At 39.1% G+C, this 20,273-nt stretch overlaps 2 protein-coding genes across 4 annotated transcripts in view; one reads left to right on the top strand and one right to left on the bottom strand.

Annotated features, from left to right (window-relative positions):
- Positions 1–20,273, bottom strand: part of Mid2 (midline 2) — a 112,153-nt gene that overhangs the window by 54,032 nt on the left and 37,848 nt on the right. The window lies entirely within an intron of this gene.
- Positions 10,940–12,340, top strand: LOC128109663 (small nuclear ribonucleoprotein G-like). Its single transcript, XM_052736873.1, has one exon. The coding sequence runs from the start codon at positions 11,336–11,338 to the stop codon at positions 11,789–11,791; it is 456 nt and encodes a 151-aa protein (XP_052592833.1). The 5' UTR covers positions 10,940–11,335; the 3' UTR covers positions 11,792–12,340.

Here is a 20,273-nt window from a genome sequence, read left to right as displayed (position 1 = left end):
AAGAGTCTCCCAGATGATAATGGACTTAAGGACATAGAGTGATCATGGGAAACAGCTGAGGGTTATGGATCTTAACAGTTTTGCCAGGTGATGGCCATGAGAAGCAGGAGCCACAGGAAAATGGAATAGGCCTGATTCTAGAAGGTATTTTGGAAAGGAACCAAATGTAATAAATGTTCCATTTACTAAACAACGAACTGATTGGCTATTTCAAAATAATGATTATTGGGCAATTTCTTTTGCTCAGTTTTTGGGTCAAATTGATAATCATTATCCTGCTGATCAACTATTATAGTTTGCTCAGATGCATTCATTTCTTTTTCCTAAAGTATTAATATATACTCCAGTAAAAGATGCTGCTTTGTTTTTTTGTTTTTTTGTTTTTCTTTTTCGAGACAGGGTTTCTCTGTGTAGCTTTGCGCCTTTTCCTGGAACTCACTTGGTAGCCCAGGCTGGCCTCGAACTCACAGAGATCCGCCTGGCTCTGCCTCCCGAGTACTGAGATTAAAGGCGTGCGCCACCACCGCCTGGCTGCTGCTTTGTTTTTTACTGATGGTTCTTCTAATGGGAAAGCAGCTTATGTGATTAATGGTGAAGGATATGTAGTTCAAACTACTCCTGATTCAGCTCAAGTTGTTGAGTTGAGCTGTTGGTTTTTCAAGTTCTTAAAGATAATTTATTTAATTTATATACAGATAGTCAATATATTTGTAGAGTTCTTTAAGTTATAGAAACTGTTTCTTATATTAAAACTATTAATGAGCAAATAAGAATATTATTTCAACAAATTCAGGAGGCAATTCATTTAAGAAAATTGCCACATTTTGTAGAACATATTAGAGCACATTTAAATCTGGTCCATTGGCTGAAGGTAATGCTTTAGCTGATAAATTTATTCAGTTGATCACTTTATCTCAAGTTGAGCTTGCTCAGTGATCGCATGCTTTATATCATCAAAATAGTAAAAACTTAACAAAACAAATTGGTTTAACAAGAGAAACTGCTCACCAAATCGTTAAGAAATGTGCTACGTGTCCTCAATATTTGACTGTACCACACTTTGGAGTAAATCCTTGAGGTTGTCTTCCTAATCATTTATGGCAAATGGATGTCACTCATATTACAAAAATTGAAATATGTGCATGTGACAATTGATACTTATTCAGGATTTTCAATGGAGGCTACTAAGCATGTAATTGCTCATTGCCTGAAATGTTTCTCCTATATGGGGATACCAAAAGTTATTAAAAACTGATAATGGATCTGGATAAATTAGTAAAGCTTTTTATCAATTTTTGCTCTCAATGGCAAATTGAACATAAAAAAGGTATTCCTTATAATCCTCAAGGACAAGTATTTTTGAGCAAACCTATGACAATCTCAAAATGCAACTTCAAAAAAAAAAAAAGAAAGAAAAAGAAGGGAGAGTTATACCCCTAGTTACTACATAATGCTTTGAATCATGCCTTATTTGTTTTTAAAAATGTTTTAAATGTATACGCTACTGGAAAATCTGCAGCTGATTGATTTTTGGCATGAAGTCACCACCACAAAATTTGCTCAAGTTAAATGTAAAGATCCTTGTACTGGCTTATGGAAGGGCCCCAACCCTGTTTAAATATGGGGATGAGGGCATGTTTATGTTTTCTCACAGGATGAAAATGAAACTCATTGGTTGCCTGAAAGATTGGTGCGGTGTATGGAGCAGAGAGATGCTGATCCTGATGTTGCTGATGACCATCCAGAGATGCCAGAGTGAGACCTATTGGGCCTATGTTCCTGATCCACCAATTTTACATCCTGCAACTTGGGAAGGAAAAGAAATTGTGGTTGCAATTAATGATACCAGGCTTTTAGATGGACTTGCAACCCAAGAGTTCCAGATTGCTCACAATTTTCTTATATGGGATATTGTTAAAGGGATTCCTGTACATTTTGCAAAAAATATTACTTTGGAGGGATGTCTTGGATTGCTTCCTCAAGGTAATTGGATAAGTAATATTTCACCCCCTCAACAATTTCCTCCATGCACAAAAGAACTGCAAGAGTCTAACAGAACTTTGTTATGGAGACGATGTACTGGCATTATTTCTTTAAAATATAACATCACATGGACACAGCAATATAGTCTTGATTGGTCTGGAAATCAGGACAATTATAGTGACTCTTATACAGTGTCTACAGCAGAATCTTGGGACCAAGGACTGTCAATTGGAATTTGGTATTCCAGTACTGGATCTCCACAAATTTATGTTTGGAAACTTGCTGCTGCCATAGGAACAGTTGCAGGGCATTCCAGTCACTTGAAACCTGTTTTTCCTTTGAAAGGAACTGTTTTAGCTTGTGTCAAAATGCCCTATGTTCTTTTAGTCGGTGAAGCAAATATTTCTATGAATGCTGTGGGATGTTCTGTATGTTAAATGTATTGCTCTGATTGGTTAATAAATAAAACACTGATTGGCCAGTAGCCAGGCAGGAAGTATAGGCAGGACAAGCAGAGAGGAGAATTCTGGGAAGTGGAAGGCTGAGGCAGAGAGATGCAGCCAGCCACCGCCATGACAAGCCAAGATGTAAGGTACCGGTAAGCCATGAGCCATGTGGCAACTTATAGACTAATAGATATGGGTTAATTTAAGATAGAAGAACTAGCTAGCTAGAAGCCTGAGCCATTAGGCCAAATAGTTTAAATAATATAAGCGTCTGTGTGTTTATTTTATAAGTGGGCTATGGGACTGCAGGGGCTTGGCGGGACCCAGAGAGAAACCACCAGCTACAGTTCTATGTTTAATGTATCATGTCTTAATTGTATTTTAATCAATTGTATTTCTCAAATGGATAACCGTATTCATGTAATGGTGTTAAAACAACTTTCTTTTGTAATATTGCCAATATATATGAGCGATCCACGGTTTGATGATAAAGGGTTACAAGTGATTGAGAAAAATAAAGCTTTAAGCAGACAAAAGCATGTTGCTGGATTAGTTGTAGCAGGAATTACAGTTCTTGTTATTATGCTTGCAACTACTACTGTTGCTTCAATGCCTTTGTCTCAATCCATCCAGACAACAGAGTCTGTTCATCAATTGTCTATGAACGTTTCTATGACATTAGAGACTTAAGAAGATATAGATGTGAAAATGGAACATAAATTGAATGCTTTGTATGATGTGGTACAATTTTTGGGAGATGAACTCCAAAGCCTGAAAACTAGAGAACATTTGAAATGTCATTGTAATTATGAGTGGATTTGTGTTACATCTTCTGTGTATAATGAAAGTGCTATTGGATGAAAAAGGGTTAAGGCACATCTTAAAGGAATTTGGCATGATTCTAATGAATCCTTTGATTTGGCTAAATTACATCAAGAGATTATAGAAATGAAAAAGGCTAAATTGGATTTTGATGCAGCTAACACAGCAGAAGATATTTTAGAACAATTTAAAGGGGCGATCCCATCATGGTCATCATCTACTTCGCTCTTGAGTAGTGTTGTAGGTACTGGAGCATGTGTCTTACTTAGTAGGCATAATCTGTTTGCCGATGATTCTCAAGCTGATTTTGAACTCGTTATGGAGATTGGGCTCAGAACTCCACAGAGTAAAACTCTGCACATTCCTCTGACTCAACACCAGAGGCTGGCAGCCAAAGACAGGTAAGTTTGCTTTGCCTCCTTTCAACCTAAGACAGGATGTGAACAATGGAATTCACGCTCCCATGATGGGTAAGATTGGACTGTGGTAAGGAAACACCTAAGACAGGCATGGTCATCTGAGAGACTCAGTGGAGTCTTACAATAAATAAAAAGGGAGGAATTGTGGGAGCCCACAACTGACTCAGTTTCCCAGTTTGAATCTGAAGTCTATTCTGAGTCAAGAGAGTTCAGGCTTGTTTGCTCCAGGGCTGTGAGAAAGTTCTGATTAGCCCACAGAGTGTCCTTGAAGGGCTGTGAGAAAGTCCTGATTAGCCCACAAGAAGGAAAACACTACCTGGATGCAGGTTACTGATGCCAGCCAGAGGTATATTAAGATAGAAAAAGAAACTGCCTATTCCTTGACGCAAGGACAGGATAGATGGTGGCTGAATGTGTGTGCTGTGCATTGTTCTACCTCTGTCCTTCAAAACTGTATATAAGCTGGCTGTGAAATAAACTCGGGACTGTCCGGCATTGACCGGGAGACCTCTCGACACTTTTCTGTCTTTTTCATTGTTTCTACAATCCACACACTCTCACCCAAATACCCAGCTGACTGTTGGCAGGCTCCGACAGAGATGGGGCAGGGGAGTGGACCTGGGAGAGAGGGGAGGTGGGGGGAACTGGGAGAAGTGGGGGGCAGGGGAAGCTATGGTCAGGATGTATTGTATGAGAGAAGAATAAAAAAAGTTTTAAAGGAGTACAGAATACTTTATTCTTACAGTTTTGCCTGATGGACAGAAATATTATTACACAGAAGTGCTGAGACAAAAGTATGTTTAGGGTACTCTGGGCACAGAGAAGGGAGGCACCTAAACTAAAAAGATGCATGGGGCATGGGGAATAGCTTCCTGGGGCAGAAAGACACTTGAACAGAGCCCTATGGGACAAACGGTCAGCCAGAAGAAAAGAAAAACAGTTTAACTCCTGTGGGGACACGTTCTATCCTCATCATTGTACTCCAAGTGCCTGGCCAAAGGTAAACATACACTTAAGTTCGTTTGAAATTGGTGAACAAAACACAAAGTGCAGATGCTAAAAAACAAACTAGTAACATAAATTAGGGAAACAAAGTCCTGATCATAATGGGTCTTATAAATCTTTTTAAGTGCAATGAGGAATCACTTTTGTCTTTGTGGAAGGGAAGTGACATGATGCATTTGCATTTTAGAAAGCCCAATCCTTCAGACAGTATATAGGAAATGGATGGTAGAGGGGTGCCAGAATGGATCAGAAAGAACTGTTAGGAATTGTAGTTTTCAAAATGACTATAGCAAAGTCATGGCCACCACCTTCAGGAAGCTGATAGTTCAACACATGAGATGTGTATGATCAGGAAATTGCAGTACAACAGGTAGTAGAGGTGTGCACATGCTGTTCTGCCTGAGTTCAGGAAGCTTATGGGTGGCAGTGGCAGTACCAGAAACAGCGTCTGACTTCTAGTTAAGCTTTATCCAAAGCTGTCCTGCCTGTGATTTCCAGAATGATAGAAGGAGGGAAAGGCATGGCAAGTGAAGAAAAGTTTATACCTTTTGTCTCAGACTGAGCTGCAGGGAAAATTTAGATGCTCTTTGTACTCACATCTATCATAAGCATTCTTCCCCAAGACCTTTGTCTCCAGAAGAAGGATACAGCATCCAAATATTCCCTACACACATTCAGAGCCAACAATCTCTACTAGAAGGTCCAGGGAAATTCAAAGTCTAACACCTAAGGACAAGAAGGGAATTATTCAGAGAAAGAAGTGATTCTTTCAGAATCAGTGGATTTCAGATGACAAAAACCAAAGTCCTTGTTCCATGTTCAGAAAAGGCAGATAATCACCAGAAAAAACAAAACCCAAGCAGAAAAATGAAATCAGCTAAAGCAGAAAGCACATTCCTCTAAGCTACATGGGTCAGTCAGGTCAAGAGTAAAGAGAGAGGATAGAGAAAGACCAGGGCAGAGCCCCAAGGACAAGAACCTGAGGAGTTGTGTTTGAGCACATCACTGACATAGGAAGTCTCAGAATAGTCTCCAAGTCTGTGACAAAAGACAAATCTGTCTTGAAGACATATTTGCAAAGGTCTCAACTACTTCATATGGTAGGATAGACTAGTGCACTTATGGGGATGAGCTAAGAAAAAGAATCAGGCTGTGAACCAGAGCTGAGGAGCCCCCACGGAACTGGACCAGGCCCTCTGGATAAGTGAGACCGTTGATGAGCTTGAACTGTTTCGGAGGCCCCCAGGCAGTGGAGCCAGGACCTGTCCTTGGTGCATGAGCCGGCTTTTTGGAACCTAGGGCCTATGCTGAGACACTTTGCTCAGCCTTGGTGCAGGGAGGAGGGGACTGGACTGGACCTGTCTCTGCTGAGTCTACCAGGCTGAGCTGAATCCCCAGGGGAGACCTTGCCTTGGAGGAGGTGGGAATGGGGGGGTGAACTGGTGGGGGGAAGGCTGGGTAGTGGGAGGAGGGAGGACAGGGGAATCCGTGGCTGATATGTAAAATTAAATTAATTATAAAATAAAAATATTTATAAAAAAATAAAATAAAAGAGCATTTTTATAATGGTATGAAATATTAAGGTTTAGTTTCCTATTTAAATGCTTAGAAATGACAGGGAAAGCCTGTAGAAGAATGGAGAGATGTCAGAAAGCTAAAAGTATAAAAAAAATACAATTTTATTAATGATGAAAAAAAAGAAATCAGGCTGGGCAGTGGTGGTGCACACCTTTAATCCCAGCACTCGGGAGGCAGAGGCAGGCAGATCTCTGTGAGTTCGAGGCCAGTCTGGTCTATAGAGCGAGATACAGGAAAGGCGCAAAGCTACACAGAGAAACCCTGCCTCAAAAAACCAAAAAAAAAAGAGAAAAAGAATCAGATCTATACTAATATATCGCTGTCTGTCCATATATACATACATACATATGTGCACATCATCCAGAACATGTTTTAGTGAAAGTTTCTAAGGACAATGTTTTGGTTTTTTTTTGTTTTGTTTTGTTTTGTTTTTTTCGAGACAGGGTTTCTCTGTGTAGCTTTGCGCCTTTTCCTGGAACTCACTTGGTAGCCCAGGCTGGCCTCGAACTCACAGAGATCCGCCTGGCTCTGCCTCCCGAGTGCTGGGATTAAAGGCGTGCGCCACCACCACCTGGCTTCTAAGGACAATGTAAAGGAAGAAAGGTTCCCTGGAAATCCTGGGGTGACAAACTAAAAAACAAAATTCAATTAAAATTGGAAATGGATTTTTAAAAATGTTCCTTAAAGCAAAACATACTGCTAAGTATTAAGCCTCTCTAACAAGAAGTGGCCTCAGTTTCTCCTCCTCTATAGAGGACAATACCAATACCTAGTCTCAGAGGGTTTGTATATGTTTATTAAATGATGTAATTAAATCATCTTATATATTTTCTAATGTATGCTAAGTGTCAGTTTTCTTTTGCTTTGTCTTATTTTACCACTACATCAATGATGATAACAGTGACTCCTACTGGTATAGAATTTACAACAACTGCAGAATCAAGCAAGTACTGTTTTATCATTTGAATTACTTTTATTCAGTTTCAAAATATAATCTGCTTTGTTTTCTGGAACATAGTGGGCCGTGCATGATTTGTTTTTCCCTGAGATTTCTTAGGTCCCTTCTCTTACTCTTTCTACATCTACACCTCTTGATCTCATTCTCAAATGCAGTGACCTCCAAGCTGTAGGACAGGGTTAGATCTGCCTCTAAAAATAAGATAGACTCTTTCCCTACTGCCACGCCATCATACTTCTCATCATCGTTCAGAACAAAAGGTCAATGCCAAGAGGGATTCACTCTCTCCCTACTAGGAACCACACCATTACCTATTTACTATTATTATTCAGAGCAAAAGGGCTATGCCAGGAGGGAGGTCAACGACTGATTTCTGACAAAACACCAATTACATTTCATATGGTTAGCTAGAAAGGAATTTGGATGGTACGAACTTGTTTTTCTGCTCTGGGCTACCCCATAATTAACACAATCCCCAGGCTCTGAGGCCAAAAGATATTAGCTGGAATCTAGAAGAAATAGGTGTCAAAGAAAGAAAGGTAACTAACATATTCTCTTACTTACAAAAAAATATAATACTGCAATTGCATTCAGCTTTAGTCTCCTCTATGGTGTTTCTGGAGGGAGGGGATTCCATCTGTTCTGTGCTCTGAGCTGCAAGCAGAGTACATATCTATATACATACAGGAGGCTCATTAAAAATACTTGGTAACACATCAATGAATGTATACCTTCCCCATTCAATCTCCATTCTATGTAGCATAGCAGGGAAACCACCTATTAGCCTGCCTGGCATTGGGGTAGGAAGGAGGATTGATTATCAAAATAACAGCAACTCTGGTACTATAAAAGTGCCACCAGAGTCACAGGATAACATAGGCTTACCCAGGGATCCCACAGGCTGTTGCCTTGCGGTGAAAAGCCATATATATGTATTTGTGTCCATATATGTGTATTTGTGTGTATAATGCTCATATTACATAACTCTCTGAACTACCACCAGTAGGACAAGGCAAGTAAACGTGTATCTCCCTACCCCAATAGTTGCTAACCAAAAGCCTACCTTTATAGAGCTTCTTTTCCATACAAATTTGTCCTTAGTTACATCCTTAACCTTATTCACCTATATCTACCTAGTGACAGCATGGGGAGATTAACAGTTCTGTAGAATCATCATGGAGATATTTCATGTCTATATTTATCTTCATAACATCCATGAGGTATATGGAGCAGATACTAATGCCTGCATTTTATGGATGATAAAACTGAGATCCAGAGTGGCAAAGTGAACTATCAAAATCACGTAAGCTAGCAAGTGTTGGTTCCAACACAAGCTGGGCTGCCTAATTCCAAAACAGACATCTATGTTCCCATTCTTTCTTTTTCTTTTCCTTTTTTTTTTTTTCCGGAGACAAGGTATCGTAGCCCAGTGGGAGCTCAAACTCACTGTGTAGTGAAGGATTACCCTAAACTTCTGATCCTCTTGCCTCTACCTCCCAAGTACTAGGATCTTATTCGGTGCTGGACATTGAACCCAAGAATTTGTGCACACTAGGCAGGCAATTCTAGCAATGTAACTACATCCCCAGCTCACCCACGTACCATTGGAACCATCAAAGCTGTCCTGCCCTTTGATCATGCTCTTTGTAGCTAAAACTATTATTTGGGAAAACTGCCCCTCTTTCTTTTGAGGATTTTCATGTGCTGTTTCTGTGTTTTATTAGCACTTTTTTTTTCTACCCCAGGAGGCAGCAGAGGCAAGTAGAAAGAGCTCCGTATTTGAAGTCAAGTAGGATTGTCTGGATCCCAACTTTGAAACTTACAAGACCGATGACCTTGAACAAGTCACTTATCTCTGAGCTTATCTTTCTGACCTGCAAAACAGAAATAACACTAACTATCTCAGAAGCAGTTGGGAAAAACAAATGAACTAATAGAGATAGGGACCTTGCAGTGCCTAGTACACAGTAGGAGTTAAATAAATATGGTTTGCCTTCCCCGTTCCTCTCTCACTCCAACTTGCTGTGCTGGATTGAAAACAGGCAACACTTCTTTTGCCCAAAGCTGACATTCAGGCTTTGATTCATGATCCTACTTGTCTTACTGTAACACAGGGTGGCTCACATTTCAGCTTTGGTTTTATCACTGAAAATGTTTGCTCTCATAACTTTTTAAAAATGTATATTACAAATGTGTGTGTCCATGTTCACATGTGTGTGTACATTCTTATATGTGTGTGGGTGCACATGGGGGAGTGTGGAGTTCTGAAGTTCATACTGGGTGCGTTCCTCAATTGCTCTCCATGTTTTTTTCTTGAGACAAGGTCTCTCATTGAACCAAGAGTTTGCCAATTCTGGCTAGTCTAGCTAGCTAGCTTGTTCCAGGGATCCTCTGTCTTTGCCTCCTGAGTGGTGGGATTACAGTTAACTACCATGACTTCTCACCTTTTAGGTGGGTTCTGGGGTTCTGAACTCTGTCCCTCCCATTTGCACAGCAAGCACTGTGTCCAGTGAACTATCCCTCAGTTCTCCATAATCTTTTCGTAGTTATTTGGCATACACTGGGAGCCTACATCTGGTGTACACACACGTGGGGGGGGCATGCACACACGTGCACACACACACACACACACACACACACACACACACACACACACACTCATGTACTTGAACATGAGAACATGTTTCTAAATAATTTAAAAGTTTAAGCTATTACTCAGACATTACTGCCACGCTATAAAACCAGATAAATCAGCCTTCTTCCACTTAATAAGCTAGAACCAGAAAGTTTGGGTTGCCCTTATTTGGGTAGGGAGCTAACTTACTCACTTACTTTGATTTGAATAAATGATGATACTTCACGTCTGTGATTTCTTACCAAGTTCAGATCTCATGTCCTCAGAGCCATATTCCAAACAGACTTTCTAGCAAAGGACAGAGCTACTACTATCCAGTTTCCCATGGGCTAGTTTTAGACTGTCAATGTGGTTTAGCCTGTACCTAGCTATTTCTCTGTTATCAAATTCTCCGCAATGGAGGGTGTTAAACAATGGGCACAAAGGAAGGTACAGTGGGCATAGGAGAAAACTGAGCTAGTACTGGAGTGGTGATACAGGACTTTGATTAAAAAATGTAAGATCTGCCGGGCGGTGGTGGCGCACGCCTTTAATCCCAGCACTCGGGAGGCAGAGCCAGGCGGATTTCTGTGAGTTCGAGGCCAGCCTGGGCTACCAAGTGAGTTCCAGGAAAGGCGCAAAGCTACACAGAGAAACCCTGTCTCGAAAAACCAAAAAAAAAAAAAAAATGTAAGAACTATGGAGTTTGACTGACAAGAGGGTAAGGAAAGCTTTAAAATGCTTTCCTTATACATTTTGACAGTTTTTAACTGGTTGCAGTGAAAACATTACTGCCATCTTCAACAGTTTTGTTGTGAAATTGTCGAAGCACATCTAAAGCTAGACAGCATGATGAAACCCTTTAGCTTCAAAAGCCATCAACATTTCTGTTGGTTCGATTTGTTCTTTTCCCTTTTTGCTGCAGTATTTCAAAGCAAGAAATGATTTCATTCCCCACTACTTTAGTTGACACCTCAAAAATATGTTTTATTGCATAAGGATTGACACAATTTCTTAATACTAGAATCTAATGCCTGTTCCATAGTTTATCTTCACCAGTTATATAAAGAAGTACCTTTGCAGTTGATTTATTGTAATCTGGTATATATGAAGAAGAATTTGGTATTGGATTTTCAAAGGCCACACATATTTGAATAATCATCATGTTTTAGAGTGGAAAAATAGAAACACTCATTTGCGCTATGCACTGTTTCTATTGTCTTTAAAAAAAAAACATTGAGCTGGACATGGTAGATTGTGCCCATCATCCCAGCACTTGGGAGGCAATGGAAGGAGGGTCAGGAGTTCAGGCTAGTCTTGGCTAAAAATGAGCTCCAGTTCAGCCTGGGCTGCAGGAATCTCTGTCTCAAAATGCTAAATGAAACTGGGACATGGTGGTGTACACCAGTAATCCTAGCACTCAGTTTGCTGAAGCAGGATGATTTTGAATTAGAGGCTACCCTGGGCTAACCAGCAAGATCAAAGGCAGCCATAACTACACAGGCTAGAGATGCTGGAGTATACTGCAGGAGAGAGAACCATGGTGGTAGCATTTATCTCGTCCATTATAAAAATGCAGGTCCTTGTCAAATGGTATTTCATTCATTCACACAGCACTGTGAATTTCAGGTCATTGAAAATAAATTGTGGCTTTTCCACTGTACTGAGTCTGCTGAAAGGTTGCATGAGCAAGGCCCACCCTCCTGAGCTGAAGAAATTTATGGACAAGAAGTTATCATTGAAGTTAAATGGTGGCCAACATGTACAAGGAATACTATGGGGCTTTGATCCCTTTACGAATCTTGTGATTGATGAGTGTGTGGAAATGGCAACTAGTGGGCAACAGAATAACATCGGCATGGTAGTCATACGAGGAAACAGCATCATCATGTTAGAAGCGTCTAAACATGTTAGAAAGAGTCTAAACAATGGCTGTTCAGCAGAGGAGTCCACATCCTTCCCCTAAGGACTGTTTGATTGGGGTGTAGAATTGGGTCAGGTACATTTTCATATGAAACTTTTTGCTAAATAAACTTTTGTGATATTAAAAAAAGAGAGAGAAAACCAATTGTGAAGCAAACATTGGACAGACAGAAGACTAGAACATCGCTGGGTAGAACAGAAAGGGAGATACTTGGAGAATGCAGAGGTTACAGGAATTAGGAAAGACAGTCTAACATGAGGACATTCAACTGTTCAATTGAAACTATTTCTTATTTCACTGATTTCTTTCTGTATGGAAGCAACTCAAGTCTGGAAAACTCAACTGTCATATTTATAACAGGAGGCTAGTCCTACAGGATAACACATATTTGTCAGTACACACCCTAAACCAATTGGTAGGTCCTATTCTCAACTTTAGTTGGAATTCAATATCTATTATTCTACTAGAGAGTTGACCAAAAGGGCTAGGTATAAATGACTGAATTTGATCTCATTCTGCAATTGCATGGTAAAGGAAAACATGAAAGAAAGTACCACCTGCTTGCTGGTATATTTTTGGTATGAGAGTATGAATTCCCTCAATAATCTGAGATTGTTGACAACACAATTCAATAACTCTAAATTGAAAGTTACTCATATAGGAAATAAATATTTTAAAAATAAGAAAAAGCCTGGGGCTGTAACTAAGTGATAGAACACTTGTCTAGGGTTCAAGAGGCCCAGGGTTCCATCCCCAGCCTATAAAAGAGTAGAAGAAAGGACAAAGAGAAATGATAAGGGGGAAAGATAGAGCTACAGTATAAAACAGATCAAGTAACAAATAAATAAGAGGGCTGGGGAGATGGCTCAAGAGATAAGAACACTTGCTGCTTGTAAGGGTGCAGATTTGAGTTTGGAGCCCCACCACCCACATAAAAGCTAGGCTGGGCAATCAACAGCTGTAATTCCAGCATTGAGGAGTGGGGCACAGACAGTTGGGGCCCCAGAGCTCAGTGGTCAGTCAGCCTAGCTGAGCAATGGCAAGCTCCAGATTCACAAAGAGACCTTGTCTCAAGGAGATAAGGCAAAGAGGGACAGAGCAGGACACCAATATCCTCCTCTGGCCTCCATCCCCACACACATACACATGTGCATACACAAACAAATAAATAAGAATTTAAATACTTGAATAAAACTATCAATAAATCAATATAGTAGTTGAGTTGAGAATTTTGTAGCTTACAGAAATTTTACAGTCTTCTCTTATATTCAGTCACAAAGAACAAAGTTACATTAAAACAGTATGGAATTAAAACTCTATCATCTATGATCTTTATTCTGCAAAAGAGAACTAAAAATCACAAAAAAATAAATTTCCAAATCCTTAACTGCTTGTAAATTAAGAAACAGGCTCTTAAATAACTGTAAAAACATCAAAATTGAAATTGTTAATTCTATAGAAAATAATTAAAGAGCACAGTCTTATTTTAAAGTTTATGTGTTTGGACGTTTTACTTGCACCTCTATCTGTGCACCATGTCTGTTTGGGGCTGGAATAAGCAGAAGAAGGCATCAGATCCTCTGGAACTGGAGTTACAGGTGGTTGTTGGCTACCATGTAGGTGCTGGGAACTGACCCCGGATCCAGAAAAGCAGCTGGTGCTCTTAACCACTGAGCCATCTCTCTAGACCCAAGGGCATAGTCTTAATACAAAACATCTATTGAATACTGCTAAATTGGACTCAAGAGACTATAAAATGATAGATAAATTAACAATTTAACTCAAAAAATGGAAAAGGAAATCAAAGTAAATAAAGAGAGGAAACTCACTTTTAAAAAGGTGACATTAATGAAATCATCATAGATAACTATAATCATAACTAAAATAAAAAGTGGCTCTTTCAAAGCTCAATGAAAAAGGAAAAGAACAAAAGAATCCCAGCACTCCAGAGACAGAGGCAAGTAATTTTCTGAGTTCAAAGCCAGCCTGGTCTACGCAGAGAATTCTAGGATAATCTTTGCTACATAGTGAGATCTTGTCTCACAAATACATACATACATACACACACAAAAATACAATAGTAACAACAAAAAGGGAGAGATGCCCATAGCTATAGACAATAAATAGTGGGCTGGTAAAGATACAACAGTTGGTCACAATTTACAGCACTTACTTGTTTTTATAGTATAAAATTTCCACTATGGTGGACTTGAAGCACCAGTGTGTAGCCACTAAGCCCCAAATGCGAAGGAATGGCATAGAACTGGCAGCCAGTTCCAACACACTACTGGATAGATACTAAAGTAATTACAAGGGAATATTACATGTAAACTTATGACACATAGTTGAAAATTATTGAAATACTACCTAATTTTAGGTAGTATTTAGAAGAAGTGAAAAATATTAAGAGACTAATAACTTCACTCAAGATTGGAAAGTTACATGAAGATTTTAAAAGGCTCCAGGTCCAGACAGTTGGAGTGCTGAATTCTAGAGTCTCTTGAAAGAACAGATTAGTTCCATATCATTGTATTTATTTAAAACCACAGATAAAGATAAAAAGACCTCAAATGCATCTGATGAATCTAGTATAATATCACAATACTCAAAGCCAAAAAAGATAATCAGAAATAGTAAGACTATAGATTTATTTCACTTCTGAATATATATAAAAAATTCTAACTGCATTTAAAAATCAATTTTAACATGGCAACAAAGAAATAAAGTATCATTTTAGAAATAAAAGAATGACTTAACATTAGAAAATTTACCAACATATGGAATCATAGTAACACATTCTAAAATTTAAAAAAATTCAGTAGTCAAACCAAATGAAAACTCTAAATTTTTTTAAAAAGTTGCTTGAAAATGCTCAAAACAAATCACCAACACCATACTAGATGGTAACATGCTAAAGGTGACATGCCCTTTCCAGTAAAATCACAGACAAAGTGAGAATATCTGACATCATAGCTCTTGATGTTTGGTTGAGGCAAAAGAAAATGAAGTAATTGGTGTATTTTTGTAAAGAAGATAAAAGCATCTTGGGTAATCCAAGAGACTACTTTACTATAGATCTGAAATTATCAGTACAGCAAGAAAACACACAAAATCGAAAGCTTTTCTCCACATGCTTTTTAAAAGTGAAAATGAAAAAGTAACACATTTCCAACAGGTCTATAAAACACCTAGGATTCGATTTAACAAAGGGGAACAGTATCTATTTGGAAAAAAATATTAAAGAAATGATTTCAAAAATAACAACTGAAAAATATAGAGATATATTATCAGGTTTCTTGATGAAAAACCTCACATCATAAAAATATATTTCTTCCAAAAATTAATATGCAATTGTAATAAGATAATAATTGCAACCTAAACTGAGTATGACTTATAACTGGATAAGAGTATTTTAAATTTCATATTTAAAAACAAGTATCTAAAACAATAGGAAAACAGATACCAGATGCTAAATATGTTTTGTTTTGTTCTGGTTTGTTTTGTGACAAGCTTTCCCTATATAGGGTTGACTGGCCTGAATTATGAATCCTAGACTGATGGTGTAGTCATGATGATCCTGCCTCAGCCTCCCAAGTACAAAGATTATTGGTGTGTGCCATCATGCCCTGTCCAATTGTTAAAACCACTATAATTAAAATAATAAAGCAATGGCAGATGAATAGAAAATTAAATCAATGGGACAGAAAACAGTATAGAATTAGGATTAAGTCCACATGAAGACTCAATATATGACTAAGGCAACACACCCATTTAATGAGAAAAGGACTTTTTATATTTTAACAAATGGCCTTTACACAGTAACTATCTCCCTGGTAGTAAATTTCAAGACCTCATATATCCTAAAATAACGTCAGGTGTATTAATGTGTTAACTATAAAAAGTAAAATCATTTCAGATGTGGCAAGAAAGTTTTACGGAAGGGCTGAGTATGTAACTCAGTTGGTAGTGTGCTTGCGTAGCTTGCACGAGGTCCTGGGTTTTAGCCCTACCACCATTTAAACTGGGTGAGCTGGCACACACCTGCAATCCCAGCAGTTGGGAGGCAGAGGCAGAAGTTAAGGTCATCCTTGGCTGCATACTATCCGGCTAGATGAGGGCCCTATCTCAGATAGTGATTGAGGGGAAGAGGAGAGAGAGAGAGAGAGAGAGAGAGAGAGAGAGAGAGAGAGAGAGAGAGAGAGAGAGAGAGAGAGAGAGAGAGATTGATTAAGTTAGCTGTGTAGAGAATTCCACAAGCTCCCAAACTCTTCTCATCTAATCAGTGGCCTCCTCTTGGAAAACATTATTCATTTCCACGGTCTTGTGCATGTGTGGCCTATGAAGAAACTAACTCCCCTTTAATTTTGTGGTGCCCAGCTATAAGCACAGCAGTCCAGTCTTCAAACCTCAAGTCCCAGCACCTCCATGTTTGTTTGCAGCAAAATCATGGCACTCCTACTTCAGAGAAAAAATAAAAATTATATCACAAAACACCCAACAAGCATCCCTCTTCAACCATTTTCCCTTCCTTCTGTCTTTTAGGGAAAGGAAAGGGGTATGTCTCTCTAGAAAGCTCACCCTCTTCCTGCGCTCTGGATCTCATTTTCTCCTCTTTTGGTGTTCCTCACTTAGGCAGTTAATACTCTTCCCTGTTCCTGCCACTCAGTATCTCTCTGACAATTGGTTAATTTCCACTGGCATTTAAAGAGACTTGTTTTCATATCATCTCAAACACTGAAAACCCATTTACTTCTTCTAGAAAGTCTGTCTTCCCTCAGCTTCCATGACGCCAGTCTCAGTTTTCTTCCTAACATTCCAACTCCTTCACACACATCTTAAATGCCAGTATTCTTAGAATGCTGGCATTCTTGCAGACTCGATTTTTGGTGTTTTCATGGTTGAGATTTTTGCCTTGTTTTGGTATGGGTGGTTGGGTTTTCTTTTTATTTCTCCTGTATTAAGGATTTATCTAGGGTTTTCACATATGAGGCAAGCAATCTACCACAGAACTACACCCTTTTTTACTTTATTTTGAGACAATGTCTCACTAAATAAGGCAGGCTGACCTCGAGCTTTCAATCCTCCCACAAGTCTCTTAAGTGTCTGGGATTGCAAGTGCATATCACCATGCCCAGCCTGATCTCATCTATTTTTAAGGCTTCAATTGCCACTGAATGCTAGTTTCTTGCCTATTTTTATTGAGATATAAATTGCATCCCATACAATCAATACATTTTAAGTCAACAATCTAATGGCTTTGGGTATGTTTAAAGACTTATGCAATCATTAGCACAATCCAATTTTTAAAAGATTTTTAAAAATTAGGTTTATGTGTGCATGCATGTGCATGCAGATATTCATAGAAGCCAGAAGAGGACATCGGATGCCTTGGAGTTGAAGTTATAGGTAGTTCTGAGCCCCACAATGAGGTGGCTGGGAATTGAACTCTGGTCCTCTGCAAGCACAGCAAGTGCTCTTAACTACTGAGCCATCTTCAGCCCAGCAAATCCAATTGAAGCACAAGTCTATTACACTGAAAAAGATCCTTATTTTGCCTTGTCTATACTTCCATCCCAAACCTCTCCTAAAATCTGAACCCATATACTTAATTACTTACTGGATTTTTTTTGTTTATCTAAAAATGGGCACTACAAACTGTTTCCAAAGTTGAACTCATCTCCTTCCCATTAAATCTAAATCTTCCCTAATGTCCTTAAATGTAATGAATGAAGTGCCACATGATTAACTCCTCAGAAACACTGGCATTCATTGTTCTGAACTGTCTCTTTTTTCTTGTCTGTACATCCAATGAATCATGACATTCCATATATTTCACTTGCTAAGTATAACTCCAATTCATTCCTTCCTCTGTCCTTTCTAATTATTACCCCACTAAATCTAACAAAGCATCTTTGTTAAATTAATCTACCCATCCAAGAAATGTGTACTGAGGGCATCATGTACCAAGCACAGCATTCCCTAACTAGTCTGCTCCAGTTTTTTATCTTCATGCTACATTCTCCCCCGACCCAATACTAGGGTTGGATTCATGGTCTTATGCATGCTAAGCAAGCAGTCCATCACTAAGATATATCCCTAGTTCCCCTGCAGAATTATTAATCCAGTAGTCACACAGAATAATTTAATCCCCCGCCCCCGACACACACATTAATTCCATGCTTTAAATAGTTTCATGCTAAATATCAGTTGGCTTCTCTCTGACCTTAGGGTAAATTCCAAACTTCTTAATATTATTTTACAATCCTTTGTGACCAGGTCCCTCCATGCCCCATCTTTTATTGCAGTCCTTGAGCAAGTCCCTTATCTCAGCTGAATTTTCTCAAACGAAAACTAAGGATAATAAAAGTGCCTATCTCAGAGGTATTTGAGAGGATTAAATGAAATAATACATGTAAAGTAGTTAGCACACTACCTGGTGCATATTAAATATTAATAAGTGTTATCTATTGTTGATGGTAATAAGAATGTTAGCCTTTCTCAATCCTGCTGTCATGAACTCCTATTTTTAGTGCTCACTGCTGTTTTATATCGTAGGCTCTGCTAATTAGACTATAAAGTCTTTAAAGACGAGCATCATGACTTAGGACACCTGTTACAATCCCCAATAGCACTTAGCACAAAGCTAGACACACAACGGAGTTTAATGAATGCTTTTTGATAAAAGTCCACAGAAGGAAAAAGTGGTTGAAGTTTTACTGTCTCACTGGAGGAGTTTATTTTAAGTACAAAGTACAAAGTGGTGGCTCAAACTTGTGATTCCAGCACTTAGAAGGCTAAAGACAGGAGGACTGCTGTGAAATTGAGGCCAGCCTGAGCTACACTGTAATTTCCAGGCTAACCTGAGTTATATAGTGAGATCCTGTCTTAAAAAAAATAAAAGATCACAAAATTATCAACACCAGCCCCATCCCCATCCTCCGAGAGCATCATTTGATTTTACCTTCCAGTCTACCGTGTCACTAGGTTAGCATGGAACTTGGCAATACTCACTGTAAGTCAGTGGGCTCTTTTCGGATGATTTGCCACCAATATCCTGGTTTTGACAGAAATGGAGTGTGAAATCACGAAGGTGCTTAATTCTATTCTCTGGCAAACAAGCAGTATGCAATTTGCCTACTCATCTGTGATATCAGATGTTTCCTTCTTAAATATCAGCATCCAATCTAGGCTATCAAAAACAACGTTAAGTTCCATTCCATTAGAAAGCCAATGGAATCCTCCTGAATTGGGTTGGAGCTCTTGGCTGGTGACCATACAGCAATCAGAAACCCAGAAGAGCCCCCAGAGGGCTTAAAGACTCAGGGCTCTTCAGTTGCTAGAACACCCCCGAGGAGCTTGGCAAGAACTTTGTAGTAGGATCAGTAGAAAACAAATGAATGCCTTGCTTTGTTTCCTCTTCCTTTACACATTGCTTCTCTCCATCCACCATTGTCATCCTTCCCTGCCTAGTCTTGCCACTTTATGTCCTAAGATTGTCCCTGGACCTGAGATCTTACTACTAAGACATCTTTGGACATTCAGATGCCTGCTGCCCAATGCTAATGCATGATCACTTGTACACAGATTGCATTTGATGAGCAAAGGGTGGAACAGTGTGGTTCTATGTAACATGGACTCCAACTGTTACAATGAAATCTTTGAGCTAAAATTTCACATGCTTATGATTATTCCAAAACCATTTTGGGCATTTGGTTTTATGGAGAAGAATGTGAAATAGGCTTGGTATATGGAAAAGGAGAAATTGTTGGGGGCAAGTCAGCTTCTGACAATATTTTCGATTAGAAGAAACAAAATGCCAAGTTCTCTGTTGTTGTTCCTGGTTTTATGAAGAAAACACCAAGGAACTGAAACAATGAATCGAAAGAACCCTTTACAGGGAAAGAAAATCCAGGGGTCAAAGCAATACCCACAACCCAGTTTAAACACAAACATCTCAGTACACACACCCCTTGTTCCTCTGCAAGCACAAAGATGAACACCCAGGCAGTCACCTATAAAGTAAACAGATGTGTTGCACAATGCAAGGGTACTGGGATATATGCTCTTAGAGAGATGACCAGGACAGAGACAGCATGCCCAAATACTGTTCAACTGTCATATGGGCTGAGATGTAGGGTTGCCTTTCTGTGCTGAAGAAGTAAGTAGTTAACATCCTGAGTGTACATGCACTTCTCAATTATCATTCCATCAAATAACAAAAGTTTACCACTGACACACACAAAAAATGCAGAGGAAATCAAATGAAATACTTTCACTGGTAATGTGTTTATTTTTAGAGTCTGTTTTCAACGTGATAATATTAAGTATACTTGAGGCAACACCTCTTTACTGCCAAATTCTTTGAAACTGTTTAGAAAACTTGTGTCTCAAAGATACTCCTTTTACCCTGTGCTGTCGTGATGCCTAGCCTTTAGAAGGACAGTGTCAGGCAATTTCAGCAAGCAAGCCCAGGTCCCATAGTAAACTGCCTGACTATAGGTTAGATAGTGCTGATACTTAGAGC

Source organism: Peromyscus californicus, unplaced genomic scaffold (genome assembly GCF_007827085.1).
Source record: "Peromyscus californicus insignis strain IS unplaced genomic scaffold, ASM782708v3 Scaffold_10__1_contigs__length_136768540, whole genome shotgun sequence".
NCBI lineage: Eukaryota > Metazoa > Chordata > Mammalia > Rodentia > Cricetidae > Peromyscus > Peromyscus californicus.
This window is presented reverse-complemented; position numbering and strand designations above follow the sequence as displayed.

Bases quoted from the DNA above. Each gene is read 5' to 3' on its own strand.
- LOC128109663 (XM_052736873.1), top strand. From the start codon at position 11,336: ATGCTGGAGTATACTGCAGGAGAGAGAACCATGGTGGTAGCATTTATC.